The following is a 19464-nucleotide window of genomic DNA, read 5'->3' as shown; positions in this document are numbered from 1 at the left end:
CCTGTAAGAATAGGTTCAACTGTATTTTTCCTTCAGTTCTTTATCCTCAGTGCTTAGCATAGAGTAGATAACCAATAAAATTTTTGAATACCTAAATAAATGAGGAATTGAATTTCATGGAGATGAAGTAACTTGTCCATGATCATACAGGTAATAAGTGATCAGAATTCTGATTTTAAAACCCATGTTCTTAAACCATTAAGGGATTCACCAGAGTTGTAATATTGTAGGCTAGAGATGAGTCCCCTCCTGAGGCTGCAGCAGTGATAAATGGGGAGAGGGACTGAATGGCCTGGGTGTGGCAATAGGCTGTATATGAAGGACGCTGAAAGAGATCACTCCAGGATGACTTGATTTCTAGATTTGGCAAATGCGTAGACAGTGACACAGTCCATCGGGAGAAAGTATACCAGAAGTCTTATATTGGGTAGAAGTATGAGAAAGGAGGACATGTCTAATCCATAAACTTTTAAAAACCATCTCGTTGATTACCAAGAAGTGTTGTTAAAAAGTAAGAAGCCAGTAAACCCAAGCTGATCTCTTCAGACATCGTTGGGGTATGGGAATGGACAGGTGAGACCAAATAGTTATTCTTTTTTAAAAACTAGCTCAAGGCTACAAAGAACAATAAAAAGTCCTCAGGTGTGTTAATAATAATTCTGAAGTTAACTTTTAAGGCAAATGCGAACACCAAAGAATGGCCTTATCATTATGTAGTTAAGTTGTAGTCATGTAGGTAGCAAGATTATCTTGCTGGTGGCACTGGCTTTCAAGAAGGGACAATCAACGTGGAAGCAGGCACTGACACCCAAGCCTAGTGTGGCCAGGAGGGCAGGGGGAAACGCTTACAGCAGTGCACACCGTAGCACGTGGTCGCCCTCGGACCTCGGCGCGGAATCAGCCTGTTAAAGGGGCACAGGGAACTCGCGCCTCAAACGACTCCCAACCCCGGCCCCGGCGCGGAGCCGGCGGGGCACCGCTCAGGTTCCTTCCACCAGCCGGGCCGCGAGCGGACAGCCTCCAGTCCCTAGGCGGCGCTGTGGGCTCGCAAGAGCGGCCGCGGCACTAGAGAGCGCCGTCCCTCCCAATGCGCATGCTCGCTTCCGCCGTGGGCTCGCCTTTTTTTTTTTTTTTTTCGGGTGGCCCAGGCGGCTGCGTACTGGCTGTGGGATGGGAAGTGAAGCCCCAGCGAGCAGCGGCGGGGCTGTGAGGTGCAGCCAGAGGGAGGCGGCGGCGGCGGCGGCGGAGAGTCGGTGAGCAGCTGGGAAAGCGGAGCCGGGGCGGAGCACCTGCAGGCACGGGCGGCGGCTTCACCATGGCGATTCGCAAGAAGAGCAGCAAGAACCCCCCGGTCCTGAGCCACGAATTCGTCCTGCAGAATCACGCGGACATCGTCTCCTGTGTGGCGATGGTCTTCCTGCTGGGGCTCATGTTCGAGGTGAGCCCAGCCCGCCCCGCCGCCGGCCCGGGCTTCCAGCTCAGCCCCTCGGTCCGGGACCGCGGGGGGGCCCTGGCCGGGGCAGGGGGGAGGTGCCGGCCCCTCGGCCCCCAAAGAGCGGGCCCGCCCCGCCCGGCGCTGGCCTGGGGCTGCGGAGCCCCGGGGGCCTGGCCGCCGCCCGCTCGCAGGGGCCGGGGCCGCCGCGTCGCCCCCTCCCGCCGGCCGCGCAGTTCCTGGTTCCCGCGAAGGGTTACGTGGCAGCCGGCGAGGGGCCGGCGGGCTGCGGGGGCGGCCCCTGCGCGCCGAGCTGGCTGTGGGCAGTGGGCGGGCTGGGGAATGGCCGGCCGGCCGGCCAGGCCGCTGGGGGCCGGGGAGACCCGGGGGCCGCGGCCTCGCGGGGTTTGGGGGGCAAACCGACGGAGCCGGGCGCCGGCTGCCCGCTGGAAGGGCGGTGGCCACACGGGGCAGCGAGCGATCGCCGCAGGATCACCCACCCGATTGTTAAGAACTTCAGTCTCCCAAACTGGTATTGTTACCAGTGATCGAACTTTTTTTTTTTTTCCCGCCCCGCGCTTCCTCTCTCCTTAAAGAAACAAGGTCTGATACAGAAATCGGGGTACAGAGCAGCAGTGCCGAGGAGTCGAATAATTTTCTTTTTGTTTCTTGAAGTAGGAGAGGATGGAAATGTCAGGAGTGTGTAAATTCTCTTCCCACGTAGCGCGTATCATGATGACTTACTTAACAGCTGTTGAATGTGGGTAATAAACTTTGCCAGGTGAACGGGTAACATCCTACGGCTTCCTTCCCCTCGCTCCCCAAAACACACGCCCGTTCCTTATCCTCTTTACCTTTTTAACTTTTTCTCTGTAGCTCCAGAGCCCCCACCAAATACACTCATTATTTTACCTATTTATTGTCTCCCTCCTGGAATGTAACCTCAGTGAAGGCACAGGTTTTTTTTGTTTTGTTTTTCTTAATTTCCAGCGCCTAGAATATATCCCGGCATTTAAGAAGTGCTTACAAAATACTTGTTTAATGAGTGACATTAAGAATTCTTGACTACTGGGTAGCTCAGGGAGCCCTACCCAGTGCTCTGCTGCTGCTGCTAAGTCGCTTCAGTCGTGTCCGACTCTGTGCGACCCCATAGACGGCAGTCCACCAGGCTCCCCTGTCCCTGGGATTCTCCAGGCAGGAGCACTGGAGTGGGCTGCCATCTCCTTCTCCAGTGCCTGAAAGCGAAAAGTGAAAGTGAAGTCGCTCAGTCGTGTCCGACTCTTCACGACCCCATGGACTAGAGCCTACCAGGCTCCTCCGTCCATGGGATTTTTCAGGCAAGAGTCCTGGAGTGGGGTGCCATTGCCTTCTCCACCCAGTGCTCTATGGTTACCTAAATGAGAAAGAAATCCAAAAAAAGGTGATGTATGGGTGTGTATAGTTGACTCACTTTACCAATACAGTAGAAAGTAACACAACATTGTTAGACAGCTATGCTCCAATAAAAATGTTAGCAAAATATAGACAGAGCAGTAAAGAGTTTCATATGCAGTTCAGTGTGAACAGTATCCAATAAAAGACAAGAAATCCTGCTTCCAACTCACAAATAATTAAATTAACAGTAGTTAAATAAAAAAAAAACTTTAAGAAAAACTAGTGGAATGAGACTGCCAGTGACCAAAAGATGACTAAATTGTTAAAATAGAGCCTGTGTGGCTCTTTTAAATGTTATTATTAGAAATTGAATATTTTAATACTTAAAATATTTTCAGACTTACTGCTCATCTTCAAATGGGCTTTTTCTTGATCTAGATATAGTTTGTTTGTTTTTTTAATTCTTGATAGTGTCATTTTTGCCCACTTAGTCCACAGTTAAGGAGGCAGTGAGTATTCCTAAATGGGGAGGTAGAAGGGAATGAACATGCCATACAGTTCATTTCAGGCTGGGCCTGTGCTACTTACCACCTGAATGACCTAGGGGTAAGCCTCAGTTTTTCTTCTGTGTATAAGGAAATACCACGTGTGCTCTTCTCACCGCCATTGTTTGCAAGGATCAGATAGCCTGGTATGAAGGCATCTCATGGTTTAGAAAGTACTGTATGAATATGTACGATATTAAAAATGCAACGCTAAACGTTTGTACTCACTTTCTGAATATTATACTTACATATATATACCTTCTGCTTTGGTATTATATTGAACAGTTTTGTAAGACTTGCCATAACCCATCTCCACATGGTAAAAATTCCTGACTTTGAAGATAAAATTTAGGAGTAATATTATCTGCAAAATGTATTTGCAGTGCTTTGAATGAAATGGAATATAAATCAGAAATGCTGACACTAAGAAATTTTTGACTTTGTTTTTATGTAAACTTTTTTCTCTTACTACATTTCTAGGGAAGTTCACCACCTGTTAACTTCCTCACGTCAATGATTTTTTTTTTTAACAGTGAAGGGATTTTCACCTTTACATCTGTAAAATTTATCAATTTAAATAGACTCAACAAAGATCTAAATAGAAGTTTTTAAAGTCAGTGCAAAAAAGAATGTTGAAGTAGTATACAGAAGAAAGTTCATGCATGTCCCATGACTTTTTTCTTGCCATATGTTAAAGTTTTAGGATTTAAAAGAGTGTTATCTACACATGGGAAAAAAATTTACTGGTTTGTTTTGCTGCTTTAAAAATAATTGCTGATGAATCTCACCATTAACGTAGTTATTGAATGATGGTATCTGTGCTAGAATAATAGAGAAGTTGATATTTTTGCAACAGAACTGTTAGCCTTTTGTGTAAATATATTGAGAAAATGTCAGAGGATTTATGGTGAAATTGACAAAGCAGTAATAGATACTGTATTACTAGCCAAAATGAAGACTCAGTATAAACGCTGAAGCTAAAGGGAGTTAGGTAGGGCTCGACTGCTTGCTAACTTGGTAACCTAGGGCATGTCATTTAACTTCTTGAACTTGTTTCCTTTTCTGTAAGATAGGGCTCATTGGATTACTCTGAGAATTAAATTAATTTGTATAATTCATAGTTGAAAGTTTAGCTTACAGGAGACATGCCATAAATGATAGCTCATTATTCCTTAGGTATTTATCAAGGTCAAACAATAGAAGACAGATTTTTTATGTGAGAGAAGGTTCTAACAGCATCTAAAGAGTTGTAAATACCAACCTGCCAATGCAGAATACGCAGGAGACTCAGGTTCGATCCCTGGGTTGGGAAGATTCCCCTGGATTAGGAAATGGCAACCCACTCCAGTATTCTTGCCTGGAAAATCATGGACATAGGAGCCTGGCGAGCTACAGTCCATGGGGTCACAAAGAGTCAGACACGACTGAGCACACACATGCATTCTTGATAAAGCAATAGTTTGGGGGAAATGGAAGACTTTAATTTACAAGGAACTTTGTGTTCTCAGAAATTGCTGTGAGTTTTGAAATTACGTGTTTTTTAGTATAGTCAGTTTCTGTCCACATACTGCAAATCGTGGTGTATAATTCATGACTTCATATTGGAGTGAGGAAAATTTAATAGTTAGAAGATGTAAGGATACTTGAGAAGCTTTCCAAAAGCGAGGATGCAGAAGAGGAGTTAAGAGTCTCTACGAGGAAGATCTACTGGAAGGGAGTTACTTTACACATACTCAGGAGTGCAGGTTGTTCTTGCCATGCCAGGTTAGGGGGACCTTTATAATTGCAAGTATCATGGAACAGACTTGGAGGTTTGTTTTATTTTTAAGTGTGGCTTGTCTTAATGCCACCATTTTCTTTCCTTTTTTTTTTAAGAACTTAATTTTATATGTCAATGAGGAAGTGGGATTTAATATTCAGAAACTGCCTTTATCTCTAAGGCATCCAGTCCGTGTAGTAGTCACTCTTTCCTCTAGCAAATACAGTGTAGTTAACATTTCTGTATGACAAGCTGCCAAGCCCCGCTGGTGGCCGTGAAAGAAATATTATGATATTCAGGATAATTCTAATCAGTGCTGAGTTAAATAATTCATTAAGCATCATGGTAACCTGTTGAAGATATATCTGAATAAGTCTCATATTTTTCTTATAAATGGAGAGCAGTATTTCAAATGTCCCAAGTTGTCATAAACTCGGTTATTTTTACTTTTGAATGCATTATATATTTCTTGTGTGTGCATGCTCAGCGTGTCGGACTGTAGTGCTCCAGGCTCCTCTGTTCATGGGATTTTCCAGACAAGAATACTGGAGCCAGTTGCCATTTCCTCCTCCAGGGGATCTTCCCGACCCAAGGACTGAACCCTTGTCTCTTGCATCTTATGCATTGACAGGAGGATTCTTCACCACTGCGCCACCTGGGCAGCCCATGTATTTCTGTAGCATATTTTATTCCAACTAATTTGTCTTATTATTGATCAACTGTAATATTAGTTAACTAAAACACTGTTGGCTGGGATATGACACTTAGGAGGCCTGGAAATGGCTAAAAGCACGATTATTGGTTTAATTTTTCTTCTTTTTTTAAAAAAAATTTCCTATAAACTTTGTAGGGTGTGTGGTTTGTATTTTTCTTCTTATTATTCTACATACTGTCACATGCTAAGCTAGCTGGAAGCCAGATTTTAATTTTATTTGGAAGCCTAGCATGAAAGGATAATCTAATTTTTGTTGCTTTGGGAATTTGATATTAAATTTATCTTTGAAGAATTTCCCTTGTCATTTGTTTAAAAAAACTTAGAAGTTTTTTCAGCTACAGTAGTGATGCCCTCATATTTTAAACTAGAAACAGGGATGCAAAGTATGTTTGTGTGTTTGTATATGAAATCTAAACAAGATATTAAAGCATTAAATTTAGTCATCAACTTTATTTAAAAGAATTGCAGAAAAGCAGTGTTACCCTGGAAACACATGTCATCGCTCTGCTGTAGTGTATTCGTGTGAATGACCTAGAATGTAATACAGAAAAGCCTTACTGGCCTCTTCTAGTCAAGTGGCTTTCTGTATCTACCTAGCACAGCAACTCGCTGGAGGGGCCTTACCCTGACTTCCTCTCACAGGCCTGTTATACTCCAGGATAGCAGAGCCCCCCTACAACCTGTGCGTTGTGCATCTCCCCACCTCTGCTGCTCACCTGCTGGCTCTCCGTCTAGTCCAGACTTTGGTGGGGCCTTGTCCCCTTTCCTTTTCTTCAGTATAGTGGCCTCTCGTTGCTTTGCTTTTCTCCCTGCAGACTTCACTGTTCACACTCTCCCCAGGCCCTCAGCTCCCTTTCCCTCTTGGTCTTTCTCCCTGTTTGACCTATACATATCCAGCCGTGGTTCCAGCCTGGCACCTGCCTTTTCCCTCCCTCCCCATTTGTGGATCGCTCAGGGTTGTCAGAGAAAGTCGTGGACTCAGGCTGCTAGATAATATTACAAGTCAAAGGTTTCTGACCTCAGACAAGAGTAATACTCAGGGATCTTTTTACTTCTCCCTGGCCAGCTCCTTTCACTAAAGGAGCTATAAAAATACTCATTGGATTCCCCAGCTGTGCTTAACGGATAACATTGCTTCCCCTCCACGCCATAGAGAATTTCTTCAGTTTCTTGTCTTTGGAATTTATCTGTCCTGTCTTTACCTTCTGCTTAGTGTAAGAGGAAAACAGTTCAAGATTAACCTTTAGCTGAAGTACTTTGGCCACCTGATGCGAAGAGCCCACTCATTAGAAAAGACCCTGATGCTAGGAAATATTGAGGGAAAGAGGAGAAGGGGACAATAGAGGATGAGATGGTTGGATGGGATCGCTGACTCAATGGACAAGAGTCTGAGCAAACTCCAGGAGATAGTGAAGGACAGGGAAGTCTGGCATGCTGCAGTCCATGGGGTTGTGGAGTCGCTCATGACTTAATGACTGAACAACAGCAGCTATCCTTGTGTTTCATTCCCTACCAGATCCTTCTGTCCATTATGCCCTTACATGTTAAATTCTCCCTAGCCCCTTTCCTGACCACCCTCACACCAGCTCAGTCCCTCCCATCATAAAACAACATAAGCCTTGACCTGGTTTCTCTCATGGGAACCCCTGTGTTCTTTCCTTTTGGGCTCTCCACACCCCTGTCATGTGCCTTTCGCTCACTCTCTGTTGGAATCACTCAAAAGCTGTGACCACTGATGACTTCTTAAATTGTCCAGTCCACTGTCCTCTTTTCCTAACACATCTCTGTTGAAGCTTTGGCTTTATTGTCCACACCATCCTGAAATGTTTCCCCTCTGGCTTTTGGGGTATCCAGCTCTCTTCATTCTCTGCTGTTTCTCTCTGATCATTTCTTGTTATTTCCCCACCAGCCTTTCTCTGCCCTCTCCATGGTTCTGATTTGTCCTGCTTATCAAGTCCTGTACACTCTCTACAGAGGACTTACGTATCTCCACAGCCTCCACTGTGTACTGTCTGTTCTCTATAAAGAGAGACGTCCAAAAATCCTTGAGCCTGGCCCTCCCTGCGGAGCTCCAGGAGCGGGCCTCACCTGCCTGTTGGTCTTTCCACCTGCACATCTCAAAGAAATCTAAGTTTACTGAAAACTCCTCTTTCCCTAAAACCTGTTGTTCCTCCTGTATTCCCCATTTTTATTAATAGTATTGTTTTTCACCTACTTGTTGAAGCATCAGTACATGATCTCTGATTCTTCCCTCCTGCTTAACAAACTTTCAGTCAGTTCAGTCACTCAGTCGTGTCCGACTCTCTGTGACCACATGAACTGCAGCACGCCAGGCCTCCCTGTCCATCACCAACTCCCGGAGCTTACCCAAACTCATGTGGATTGAGTCGGTGATAGCATCCAACCATCTCATCCTCTGTCGTCCCCCTCTCCTGCCCTCAATCTTTCCCAGCATCAGGGTCTTTTCAAATGAGTCAGCTCTTCACATCAGGTGGCCAAAGTATTGGAGTTTCAGCTTCAACATCAGTCCTTCCAATGAACACCCAGGACCGATCTCCTTTAGGATAGACTGGTTGGATTTCTTGCAGTCCAAGGAACTCTCAAGAGTCTTCTCCAACACCACAGTTCAAAAGTATCAATTCTTGGGCACTCAGCTTTCTTTATAGTCCAACTCTCACGTCCATACATGACCACTGGAAAAACCATAGCCTTGACTAGACGGACCTTTGTTGGCAAAGTAATGTCTCTGCTTTTTAATATGCTATCTAGGTTGGTCTTAACTTTCCTTCCAAGGAGTAAGCGTCTTAATTTCATGGCTGCAATCACTATCTGCAGTGATTTTGGAGCCCCAAAAAATAAACTCAGCCACTATTTCCACTGTTCCCCATCTGTTTGCCATGAAGTGATGGGACTGGATGCCATTATCTTCATTTTCTGAATGTTGAGCTTTAAGCCAACTTTTTCACTCTCCTCTTTCACTTTCATCAAGAGGCTCTTTAGTTCTTCTTCGCTTTCTGCCATAATGGTGGTGTCATCTGCATATCTGAGGTTATTGATATTTCTCCGGGCAATCTTTTTTTTTTTTTGGAGGCTAATTACTTTACAATATTGTATTGGTTTTGCCATACATTGACATGAATCCGCCACGGGTGTACATGTGTTCCCCATCCTGAACCCCCCTCCTACCTCCCGCCCCATCCCATCCCTCTGGGTCATCCCAGTGCACCAGCCCCGAGCACCCGGTATTATGCATCGAACCTGGACTGGCGATCCGTTTCACATATGATAATATACATATTTCAATGCCATTCTCCCAAACCATCTCCCAGCAATCTTGATTCCAGCTTGTGCTTCATCCAGCCCAGCATTTCTCATGATGTCCTCTGCATAGAAGTTAAATAAGCAGGGTGACAATATGCAGCCTTGACGGACTCCTTTTCCTATTTGGAATCAGTCTGTTGTTCCATGTCCAGTTCTAACTGTTGCTTCCTGACCTGCATACAGATTTCTCAAGAGGCAGGTCAGGTGATCTGGTATTCCCATCTCTCAGAATTTTCCACAGTTTATTGTGATACACACAGTCAAAGGCTTTGGCATAGTCAATAAAGCAGAAATAGATGTTTTTCTGGAACTCTCTTGCTTTTTCTATGATCCAGCAGATGTTGGCAATTTGATCTTTGGTTTCTCTGCCTTTTCTAAAACCAGCTTGAACATCAAGAAGTTCACGGTACACATATTGCTGAAGCCTGGCTTGGAGAAATTTGAGCCTTACTTAACTAGAATGTGAGATGAGTGCAGTTCTTGGCATTGCCTTTCTTTGGGATTGGAATGAAAACTGACCTTTTCCAGTCCTGTGGCCACTGCTGAGTTTTCCAAATTTGCTGACATATTGAGTGTAGCACTTTCACAGCATCATCAAATCTTTTAGGATTTGAAATAGCTCAAATGGAATTCCATCACCTCCACTAACCTTATTCTGCCTCAAAAGTTCCACCTCTCTTCTACCACCGCTGCCTTAGTTCAAGCCTTATTAGCTTTCATGGGGTTTCTCTCATACTTGACTTGCCTCCTTGCTCCAATTTATTTTTGTCTGATATTTATTTAGTAATGTTGATCAATCACTGAATAAATGCCACACACCCTGCTGGACTTTGAGCTTCTAGTGATGAACAGAAATCAGCATAGTCCTGGCTTTTACAGAGGTTACTGTGATGGGTAACAGCAGTATGAATATCACCATGCCCAGAGTGTGCATTTTGTAAGAATGGAACCCAGGTCTCTGAGGCCGTCTAACAAAGGAAATGACCTATCCTAAAAGGCAGGGAAGGCTTCCTTGAAACGGTGTAGTTGACCTGAGATCCCGATTGGAGAGGTTTTCCAGCAGTGTTTCAGATGTGCACAGAGCCCTGGGTGGGAGGAGTGCAGGAGGCAGGGCCAGACCCTGGAGTTTGTTCTCATCCTGCAAAGAATGGGACTCAACTGGAGGACCTTCGGGGGTGGGTAGAGGAAGGGTGGGTGAGCCTGGGGAGTGTGATCACCTGATGGAGGGCAAGATTCTGGTTGCCAGCTGGAGTGTGGATCTGAGGGTGACTTGGGGGGCCAGCGCTGGGCCACAGTCAGCTGTCTCTCTAAACACCAGTAACTCCCTCTCCTCAAATTGTCTGGTCAGGCTAAAATAAAGTCTACACTACTTAGATCAGCACACTAGGCCCTTCCTCATGTCCACCTGTTACGCCTGACCTCCTGGTTCCAGCTTCTTGACCTTTGCGCTTCCCTTTTTCCTACCTGGGCTGTCCTTTCCATCCCCTGAGAGGGAAGTTTTCTTTGCCAGCATGAGCTGCTCAGGCACCACATCTCCTGCAGAGCCTTTCCTCACCTCCAGAAGAAAACAGAACCTCACTCCTCACCCCAGGAAGAAGTCAAAAACAAAAAAAAATGCATTGTTTCTCCTCAGTTCCTGTTGGCTCTGATTCTTTGGTATTATAACCATTTGTTTCTTCCAAAACCCAAATAAGTTTCGAGTCGTCTGGATCATATCATTCATCTCTGTTATCATTTCTTGCCTGGTATAGTGCTTGGTGCCTATAAATACCGAGTAAGTGTTCCATTTTTCTGTTGTGACCACTTTGCTTATACCAGTCGTCAGGTCAGTTAAACACTTATTGACCGTGTATCTGTGCCGTGCGTGTGGGGGATTAACGCCACAGACCCTACCTTTGGTCCGTTTTCGTCCTGGTAACGGTGCTCCCTTTTCTTTCATTCATTTACATTAAAAATTTTTCTTGATGGCAATTTTGTGTTCATTGTACAGGTAGAGAGAGAAACATTATTTATCAAAAACACTGTTTACTGGAACTGCAGTATCTCTTTTTTGAAATCTTAAAGTTAGAAGTGCATTGCACAATCCCACCTAAATTGCAGACTGCTCTGGTGAATTAAGTTAACTTCAAGCTCCTTGGCGAGGGGGGATCCCAGTTGCGCCTGTCCGGGTGACACAGGAACTGGGGGGCCCTCCTTGGTTCTTAGATGTAGGGACAGAACTTGAAATGTTTTTTCCCCCGGAGTTGCTCTTTGGGTGAGAGTCACAAATTGACCTGATCTTTTTCTTCTTTCCAGATAACAGCAAAAGTTTCTATCATTTTTGTTACTCTTCAGTACAATGTTACCCTCCCTGCCACAGGTAGGTGCTTTCTTTTGAAATTTTCTGGTTAAGTAGAAGAGTTCATTTGGGCAGATTTGGAAATTTCTGTGAATGCTAGGTTCTTCATTATCTTCACAGATCTCATTCATGATGAGAATGAATATTATTCTTGATGATTTTGTCATAATGCAAGATCTGATGTTTTGGGTTGACCTCACCCTGTATGAAAATCAGTTTTTATGTGTTTAATGTTTACTGTGTACTTTTGTAAGTGGGCTTGAAATTCCATGGAAGAACAGGGTTTTTGTGGGGTTTTTTTTTTTTTTTGTCCTTCTCTTCCCTCTGATCTTTTCATAAGAAAATCCTAAGAATAGATATTTTGCATTTGTCTGAAGTGTCCTTGTTGAGTCAAGGTTTCTAAAGGCCCAATGTTCAGGTTCAGTTTTTTTGACTTATGAGTTCTGTTTGGGAACTGTAATAAGAACCCTCTTAAGCCCATTTTGGAGAAGGCAATGGCACCCCACTCCAGTACTCTTGCCTGGAAAATCCCATGGATGGAGGAGCCTGGTGGGCTGCAGTCCATGGGGTCACTAGGAGTCGGACACGACTAAGCGACTTCACTTTCACTTTTCACTTTCATGCATTGGAGAAGGAAATGGCAGCCCACTCCAGTGTTCTTGCCTGGAGAATCCCAGGGACGGGGGAGCCTGGTGGGCTGCCATCTGTGGGGTCGCACAGAGTCGGACACGACTGAAGCGACTTAGGAGCAGCAGCAGCAGCAAGCCCATTTTATCGTTGCTTTTTGATTGTGCTCTACCATTCTATCAGTTATTTTGATGAAAGAGTGACAGTAAGCTCTAAGAGATATCTTGGGAATAGCATCCAAACTACATTTTTAGGTTTTATTTCAAAAATTTTTTCTAGATTATGCTAGGTGAGAATCAAGTTGTTATTGAAAATTGATTATAGTTGAATATAGTAATGTAATTAATTAGCATGGATGAGGGGTGGGGTATTCACTTAACAAGATAACATATTCAGGCAGTAAATTTGTCCCCAGTCTCTCTATTTAGAATGTAAGAAATAATTACACAACATGGAGTTGGGTTTTTGTTCAGTTTTATCATTTTGTAAATATTTGGTTTAGTAATTTAGATATCAGATTACTGAAAACCACAGAGTTGTTTAGAAATTTGAGTATGCCAGAGAAGAACAAAGCTCTTTTACCAACTCACAAGTATTTGCTTAAGTCTTGTTCTGGAAAATTAGCAGTTTTAAAGACTGAAAACAATTGCAGCAGTTGCTTCTGTCTTCCCTGCTTAGAGTTCAAAACTAAATCAAATCAAAGTCAGCTTTTCTATCAGAATCATAAATATGGTATCTAGTTTGAAGAATAGAGCTAGAAAGTTGAAAGTTTCAAAAGTTCCATGAAAACACAGGCAAATGGGCTAAGTATAACTTACTTTGATACAACCGAAATATAACCTGCTCTGCCCCTGGGATATCCAGGGGTCTGAGTGTGGCCTCCCCCACCCCGTGTTCTGATCTTTAATGGCTGTAACTAACCTGTGTCAAGTCTTTGTAAGTAATTTCTGAAACTTTAGACTTCTAGGTAATATCAGTTTTCATCGCTGCTAAGACTCAAGGTGTCCAAAAGCATATTCCGTGATGTTTCTATAAACTTATTTATTAGATTAGTCTTCTTTTGTTTGTTTCCATAACTGTGTTGTACTTAGTGCTGTTTTTATAATCTTATGTATATTTTTGTGTGTGTGTGTGTCCTGTTGTTTGGCCTTCAGAAGAACAAGCTACTGAATCAGCGTTCCTTTATTACTATGGTATCAAAGATTTGGCTACAGTTTTCTTCTACATGCTAGTGGCGATAATTATTCATGCCATAATTCAAGAATATGTGTTGGATGTAAGTATACAATCTTAGAAATCTATACTTTGTAAAATACTAGCTCTCCATACCATTATAGTTATGTTAAATACATTTTTATAATCTTAAATTAACAATTGTTTTTATTTTTAGAAAATTAACAGGCGAATGCATTTCTCCAAAACGAAACACAGCAAGTTTAATGAATCTGGTCAGCTTAGTGCATTCTACCTGTTTTCTTGTATTTGGGGCACATTCATTCTCGTATCTGTAAGTATGTACTATGCTTAAATTCTCATCTCTCAGAGTATTTAATTATGTACTCAGAACAGGAAATGATGTCCTATTTTTAGCATTCATAAGCAAACCCTGAACCTTAGAAAAATTCCTCTTCTGTTGTTCTTATCTAGGATTAGGAGTTCTGCTATTGAACTAGTATAAATCAGGTTTCATCAGTAAGCCTCTCTTTAAGTTTTTATACAGCAAAAATTGCCAACTATGTTCAGTGTTCCAGAAAGCCTTACTCAGTTTTAGTCGATCTGAATGTTGTCTTCATATCTTGTAGTCATTTGCAAGTGGCTCTGTATTAGCAGAAAGGGTGAATTATCAGTGCTACTTTCACAAGGTTGCATGTATACTAGAGATGAATAAATAGGCCAAGTGAATTTTCCAGGGTATGACACAGTTGGAGACAGACCAAAACTCAGCTTTTCAAGTCCAGTGCTTGTTCCATTGTAAACTCCTGCCTTAGTGATACTTTATAGATGAATATAAAATTCAGCTTAAAATCTATCTTATATACTCAGAAAATTTTTTATTATTATTGATGTACACAAATTCTGTCTTACACAGTTTTAAAAAAACAAATGTGTTTAAAACCTCAATAGGTATTAAGGGTAAGTTGCTTCAGTTTTTTCTATATATACATATGTGATAATTCTCACTAAACAGATCTGGTTATCTAAGAAAAAGACATGGTTATTATGTGGACATGCATGCATGCATGCTAAGTTACTTCAGTCATGTCTGACTCTTGCGACCCCATGGAGTGCAACCCGCCAGGCACCTCCGTCCATGGGATTCTCCAGGCAAGAATACTGGAGTGGGCTGCTGTTTCCTTCTCCTTCTGTGGACATAATCTTATAAAACTTGGCAGCACCTTGCTCCTCTGTCTCCTGTCAGGTGCCCCCTCTTTTGGAACCCTTTCTTTGATTACCCCGAGAAAAAATTCTTCCTTGATGACTGTTACGTGCCATTACTGTTTTTTGGTTGTGTTTGCATATGTGTCTTTTTTACTCTCCTGGATTGAAAGAATTTCAAAAGCCAGGAATTATGTCTTTTCGAACTTCACATCACTGATTGATTTTCCCATCACTAAAGTAAGCAGTTCGACTGAATGAAAAATAACTAAAACATCTAAAGTGTTTGACTTCCGTGGACCCTTTGGAACTTGAGATGGAGAGTTGTAAATGTGCAAGAAATGAAAATACTGTCTTATTTTCTAAGGAATTTACATGCTCATTAGGCTAATTTTTGTATCTTCTCTCTTAGGAAAACTACATCTCAGACCCGACTATTTTGTGGAGGGCTTATCCCCATAACCTGATGACGTAAGTCATTTTTAGTAGACTTTTCTCACTTAAGGGCCATGGTCACGTCTTTAAGCAGGATTTGTTTGTTACTCTCTTTTAAGACCTGAGGCATATTCATACAATAAGTATGTCTTTGGCAGTCACACTGTTATAAGAGCAAAACACTGCTCTGTGCTTTTATTATGCATATAGTCTTTTCAGTATGTCTGTTACCTAAAGAGAACTGATTTTAATGGTAATCCTAATTTAGTCCTCTGTCTTCTTTTCCCTCATCTTTTCTCCTCATTCCTGCTCGATTGTCTACACACTTTTGCTCCTTTTCTTTACCCTAGTCTCTTTTCTTCCATTTCTTCTCTCTTACACTATAAGCTTGAGGATAGAGACTTTCACTTTTTTGCCCCCCAAGGTTTCTGTACAGTGTGCTATAAGAAGCTCAGGGGTCTCCAAGTCAGCTAGCTAAGTTATTCATTCTTCAAGCCCAGTTCTAAAACGTCTGTTCCATGTTTTCCTTGCTCCTTTAGCCTATGTGGGCTTCTGCTTTCCAGACTTTTTCGTTTTGTTGTGCAGTATTTTATGTTCATACATTGTCTTGGCTGCTCTGTAATTGTCTCATTTATGTAAGTCAGTCTTATGTTGTGCCCATGCCCACCAAGACGGTTTGTAATTGACAGCAGAAGGAATTGTCTCTGTTCATATCCTTTGCTGTGCCAGCTGTAGGGGCTTATCATCTAGGCAGTAGTCAGTGGATGCATTGTGATGGGAGAATTGGAGAAAAAGATATGAAGAGGGTAACATGACCTACAGTATTACCATATTCTGCTGAGCCATTCTAACTTTTAAAAAGTGTATTAATTCAATGAACTTTTGTAGAATGGGGATATAAATATCATATTATGTGGGACTGTATTTTCTCCCCTTCCCTGTCCTCCTTCCCCTCTCTCCCTACAGAATTATTCAGATAGGCTTTGTGTTTTCCACTTTAGACCTCTGGAGGAGATGGGGAGGGAATGCAGAAAGAGAAGGTCTAGAGGGGTGTGGTGTGAAGAGACTGTGGACTTTAGATTGATGAAAATGTGTCTCCTAGGAGCCCTTCCGTGCCTTATTCCTCTCTTGAATCCGAGTTTGCTTCCATTTATTAGGGGTTCTCAAGTGTCTCAACCAGGTAGAGTTACCATGTTTCCCTGAGAAAAAATCCAGAGGTTGTTTGTAATTGGGATTGTCTCAGTGTCCAGTGCTGGTGAATCTGTGCACCTTCACTTCTTCGCCATCTTTTTGCCCTTCCTACTTCCCTTTCAAGGAACCCTTACAGATGTGTGATTTGATTCCCTCAGAGACACGTTCCGCATATTTTCAGTAGCTAACAGGCACACTCACAGTACTAACTCACTCATAGGCAAGGGGCTCTGTTTCCTCGTAGCTTGCTTGGTTGCTCCCAGGGTTCTGTGGATCATGTCTTTGCTTCTGCTATTTAGTCCAGAAGAACTGACTGATGGTGGGGAGACCCTGGGGGGCAGGGGAAGGGGGCTACTGCCGAGTAAAGTATAGGAAGTATTGTAAGGGGACCTGAAATGGTAACACAAAGGTGGCTACTTAGCATGTCCTGATCTCCAGTGTTTGTTTTTACTTTATTCTTTAAAGATTTTGTGCTTTAAACAATATGTTCTACTTTTTTGTGTTAAACAGATTTCAGATGAAGTTTTTCTACATATCACAGTTGGCATACTGGTTTCATGCTTTTCCTGAACTCTACTTCCAGAAAACCAAAAAAGTAAGCAGGGGTTTTGTAATTTTTAGATTTGTCTTGTCATTTTTGCCTTTTTTTGAAAAGTTGTTTTAAAATTAAATATTTCCTCACATCTCTAGCCTCCCTTTCCCCTCTCCCATCCCCCCACTATTGTCTCACCTCCTCTTTTTCCATACAGACTAAATGTCTGTAAGTATTTATTTATTGCAGAAACTTTTATTCGGTTCAACTTAAGAGGGGGGGATCTTACATTTGACATGCTAATTTCTTGTTTTAAAATTGTATTAGTGGTAATTTAAAATTTAAACGTCTTGCAATGTAAAATGTAATATTCAATTTGTGTTACTGATACGCTTAGCAATTTCACAAGTGAGACCAAATGGATTAATTAGATTATTCTGCAACTAATGGTACTGTGTATAAGTCCCAGAGAAAAATTCAATATTGAGAAAAGTAAACCAGAGTTAAATATTCACCTTGAATCTTTCCCTAGTGAAATAGGTAGGAAAGATGTTCATTTGTCTTGTTTGAACAGTAACTCAGCTATTAGAGCATTGCAGTAGCCTCCTGTGTAGTTTTACCCTCGGTACCTCTGAAGTCAGTCTTACCTGATGTCACAGAGTAAACTTTGTTTCCTTTATTTAACTCTTTCTCTTCTAAAAACTGTACTAGGTCCTTTTTGCTCTAAATTAAAATCCAGCTGCTCACCTGTGTTCCCAGGGTTCTTCCCATCTGTGCCCCTGTCCCCTGGCCCCTTTTTCTTCCCTTTTTGTACCTCATTCAGTTTTAACATTCTCTAATTTTATAATCCCAGCACATAGTTCTTTTCTCTGGGATACCTTTTCTAGTAAATTAATTAATCAAGCACTTTTATTCTCCTTTGGGGAGAGATTGTTTTTAAAATCCCTGTATATGAACTGACATGTTGGTGGGGGGGTGGGGGGGTAGGGGGCGGCGGGTGATGGATAAAAAGAAAGTCATGAGTTAACAGCCATAGTTGGGAGACAGGTACATGGGGATTCATTATGCTCTCTGTGGGTTGTGTGTATTTTACATTTTTCCACATTTAAAACATTGGTTTTAAAATCCCCTTACTTTGAGTAGCTTTTCCAAAACAGAAATGTAACCACCCATCCAGTGACCATTTTACCTCTGCCTTCTTAAAAGCCACACTTCTTTCTATATGTACTCTGGGTAGTTAATTCATGAATGTAAGTGCTTGATTTTATTGCTGTGTTGTATCTGTGCTTTTTGTGTCCTGTGTGTCGGTCATGATTGATGACCATGTAAAGCACCATCCATGTAAAGTAGAATGGTTTTCTAGTTAAGTTGATTATAAGAATTAGGATGAAGATCCATAAAACCTTTGACTTAGAACTGTCTTAAGATAAAGTTCGCTTTCTTGGTCACACTAGCCATGTCGCAAATGCTCATTGGCCACAAATGGTTTCACAGTCTGCCATTTTGGATCAGAGACAGAACCTAGCCCTCATTGCAGAAAGTTCTGTGGAGCACTGCTGAGACTGTCATAGTCCTTGATGTCTCAGTACCATGGTTCAGATGTTTAGATCTTTCCTCATGTACTTTTGTACTTATGGATGTTTTAACCTCTGGGTTTCATTATGAGTTCATATGTCTATATATTGTTCATTGACCATGTAAGTAGAGCAGGACATTTCAAAGTAATTGTTCATTTTAGTTCTCAAAGCTCTTTTCTTATCAATTCCTGCCAGATGGCATTTCTCCAAAAATGCAGTCTAATTTTTATGGAATAATTTGCATAACTTAGAACTTAACTGAAACTATTTTTAACACCTACATATGACAGTCGAAAGTAACTGTTGCAAGTAATTAACATAATTTGAAAGTAACAGCTGCATATGTGTTCAACGGTTTCTTAAAATTTACTCTATAAGAATTATTTTTGGAAGAACTCTTCACTGGAAAAAAATTAGTACAGTGGTTATTTTGACCCAGTCCTACAGAGAAATGGAAAAAGGAACACAGTAGCAATTCAAGAGGTGTGTTAGTCACAAAGAACTCAGTTTCTTTTAAGAAGGATATTTTAATTGTATGTAATATGTACGTTTCAATATAAACAGTCCTCTCTTTTGTCCATAAGAGGATTCAAAATGTAATTTCTTAGCCAACTTGAGTATAAGAATTTTCAGGAAAGTGTGGATGGAATATCCAAATGTTTTATTTCTGATATTCAGATTATTTGGTTTAATTATCCATATTGTATATGATATAAAATATATTAAATTCTTAAAAAGCTTTTTGCCCACTCCTTCCTGAGGGTTACATTCATACTTTTCATGTGCGACTTGTTGTTAATATCTGTCCTTCATCACGGGCGCTTCCTTGACTTATTTAAATCAGTTTTTCCAGAGTACATCGTTACTCTGTCTTATTGATTCCTCCACTAACCTTGTGTAAGCATTTAGAAATGACATTGGTTGAGTTTTCTCAGGTTATGTATCTTAACCCATTTATTTGTTGTTTAAAATAAAGTAATCAATACAGATCTCTGTAGTATGAGAGCTTTGAAAAAATTTATATATGAGATGACTACATTTTTGGTTTAGGGGAAAATCTTTGCCTTATATTTGGGCATATATGCGATATTCAGTTTAAAGTAAAGTTCATATTTTAGTACTGTGTAAAGAAAAACATTTCCTTATAAAAACAGAAATTTACCAAAGTACACGGCTGACCTTTTTAGTAAAAGATGTTGGAATAACAACCAAATATGTCACCTGAAGTTATTTATAATTTTA

The 19464-nt window shown here is 41.7% G+C and overlaps 1 protein-coding gene across 2 annotated transcripts in view; it reads left to right on the top strand.

The window, feature by feature from the left end:
- Positions 1 to 506: 506 nt before the first annotated feature.
- Positions 507 to 19464, top strand: part of TRAM1 (translocation associated membrane protein 1) — a 34377-nt gene continuing 15419 nt past the window's right edge. Inside the window, exons 1-6 of one of the 2 annotated variants that reach the window (XM_027561156.1) lie at positions 507 to 1438; positions 11442 to 11505; positions 13269 to 13387; positions 13502 to 13618; positions 14900 to 14958; positions 16624 to 16708. In XM_027561156.1, the coding sequence (XP_027416957.1) occupies positions 1316 to 1438; positions 11442 to 11505; positions 13269 to 13387; positions 13502 to 13618; positions 14900 to 14958; positions 16624 to 16708 (567 nt within the window). In that variant the 5' untranslated portion in view covers positions 507 to 1315. Of the gene's footprint in view, positions 1439 to 11441; positions 11506 to 13265; positions 13388 to 13501; positions 13619 to 14899; positions 14959 to 16623; positions 16709 to 19464 lie in introns of both variants that reach the window. The other variant, XM_027561155.1, reaches the window with a different exon arrangement.

This window comes from Bos indicus x Bos taurus, chromosome 14 (assembly GCF_003369695.1).
Source record: "Bos indicus x Bos taurus breed Angus x Brahman F1 hybrid chromosome 14, Bos_hybrid_MaternalHap_v2.0, whole genome shotgun sequence".
NCBI lineage: Eukaryota > Metazoa > Chordata > Mammalia > Artiodactyla > Bovidae > Bos > Bos indicus x Bos taurus.
Note: the sequence above shows the minus strand (reverse complement) of the source record. Positions and strands in the feature narration are given on the sequence as shown.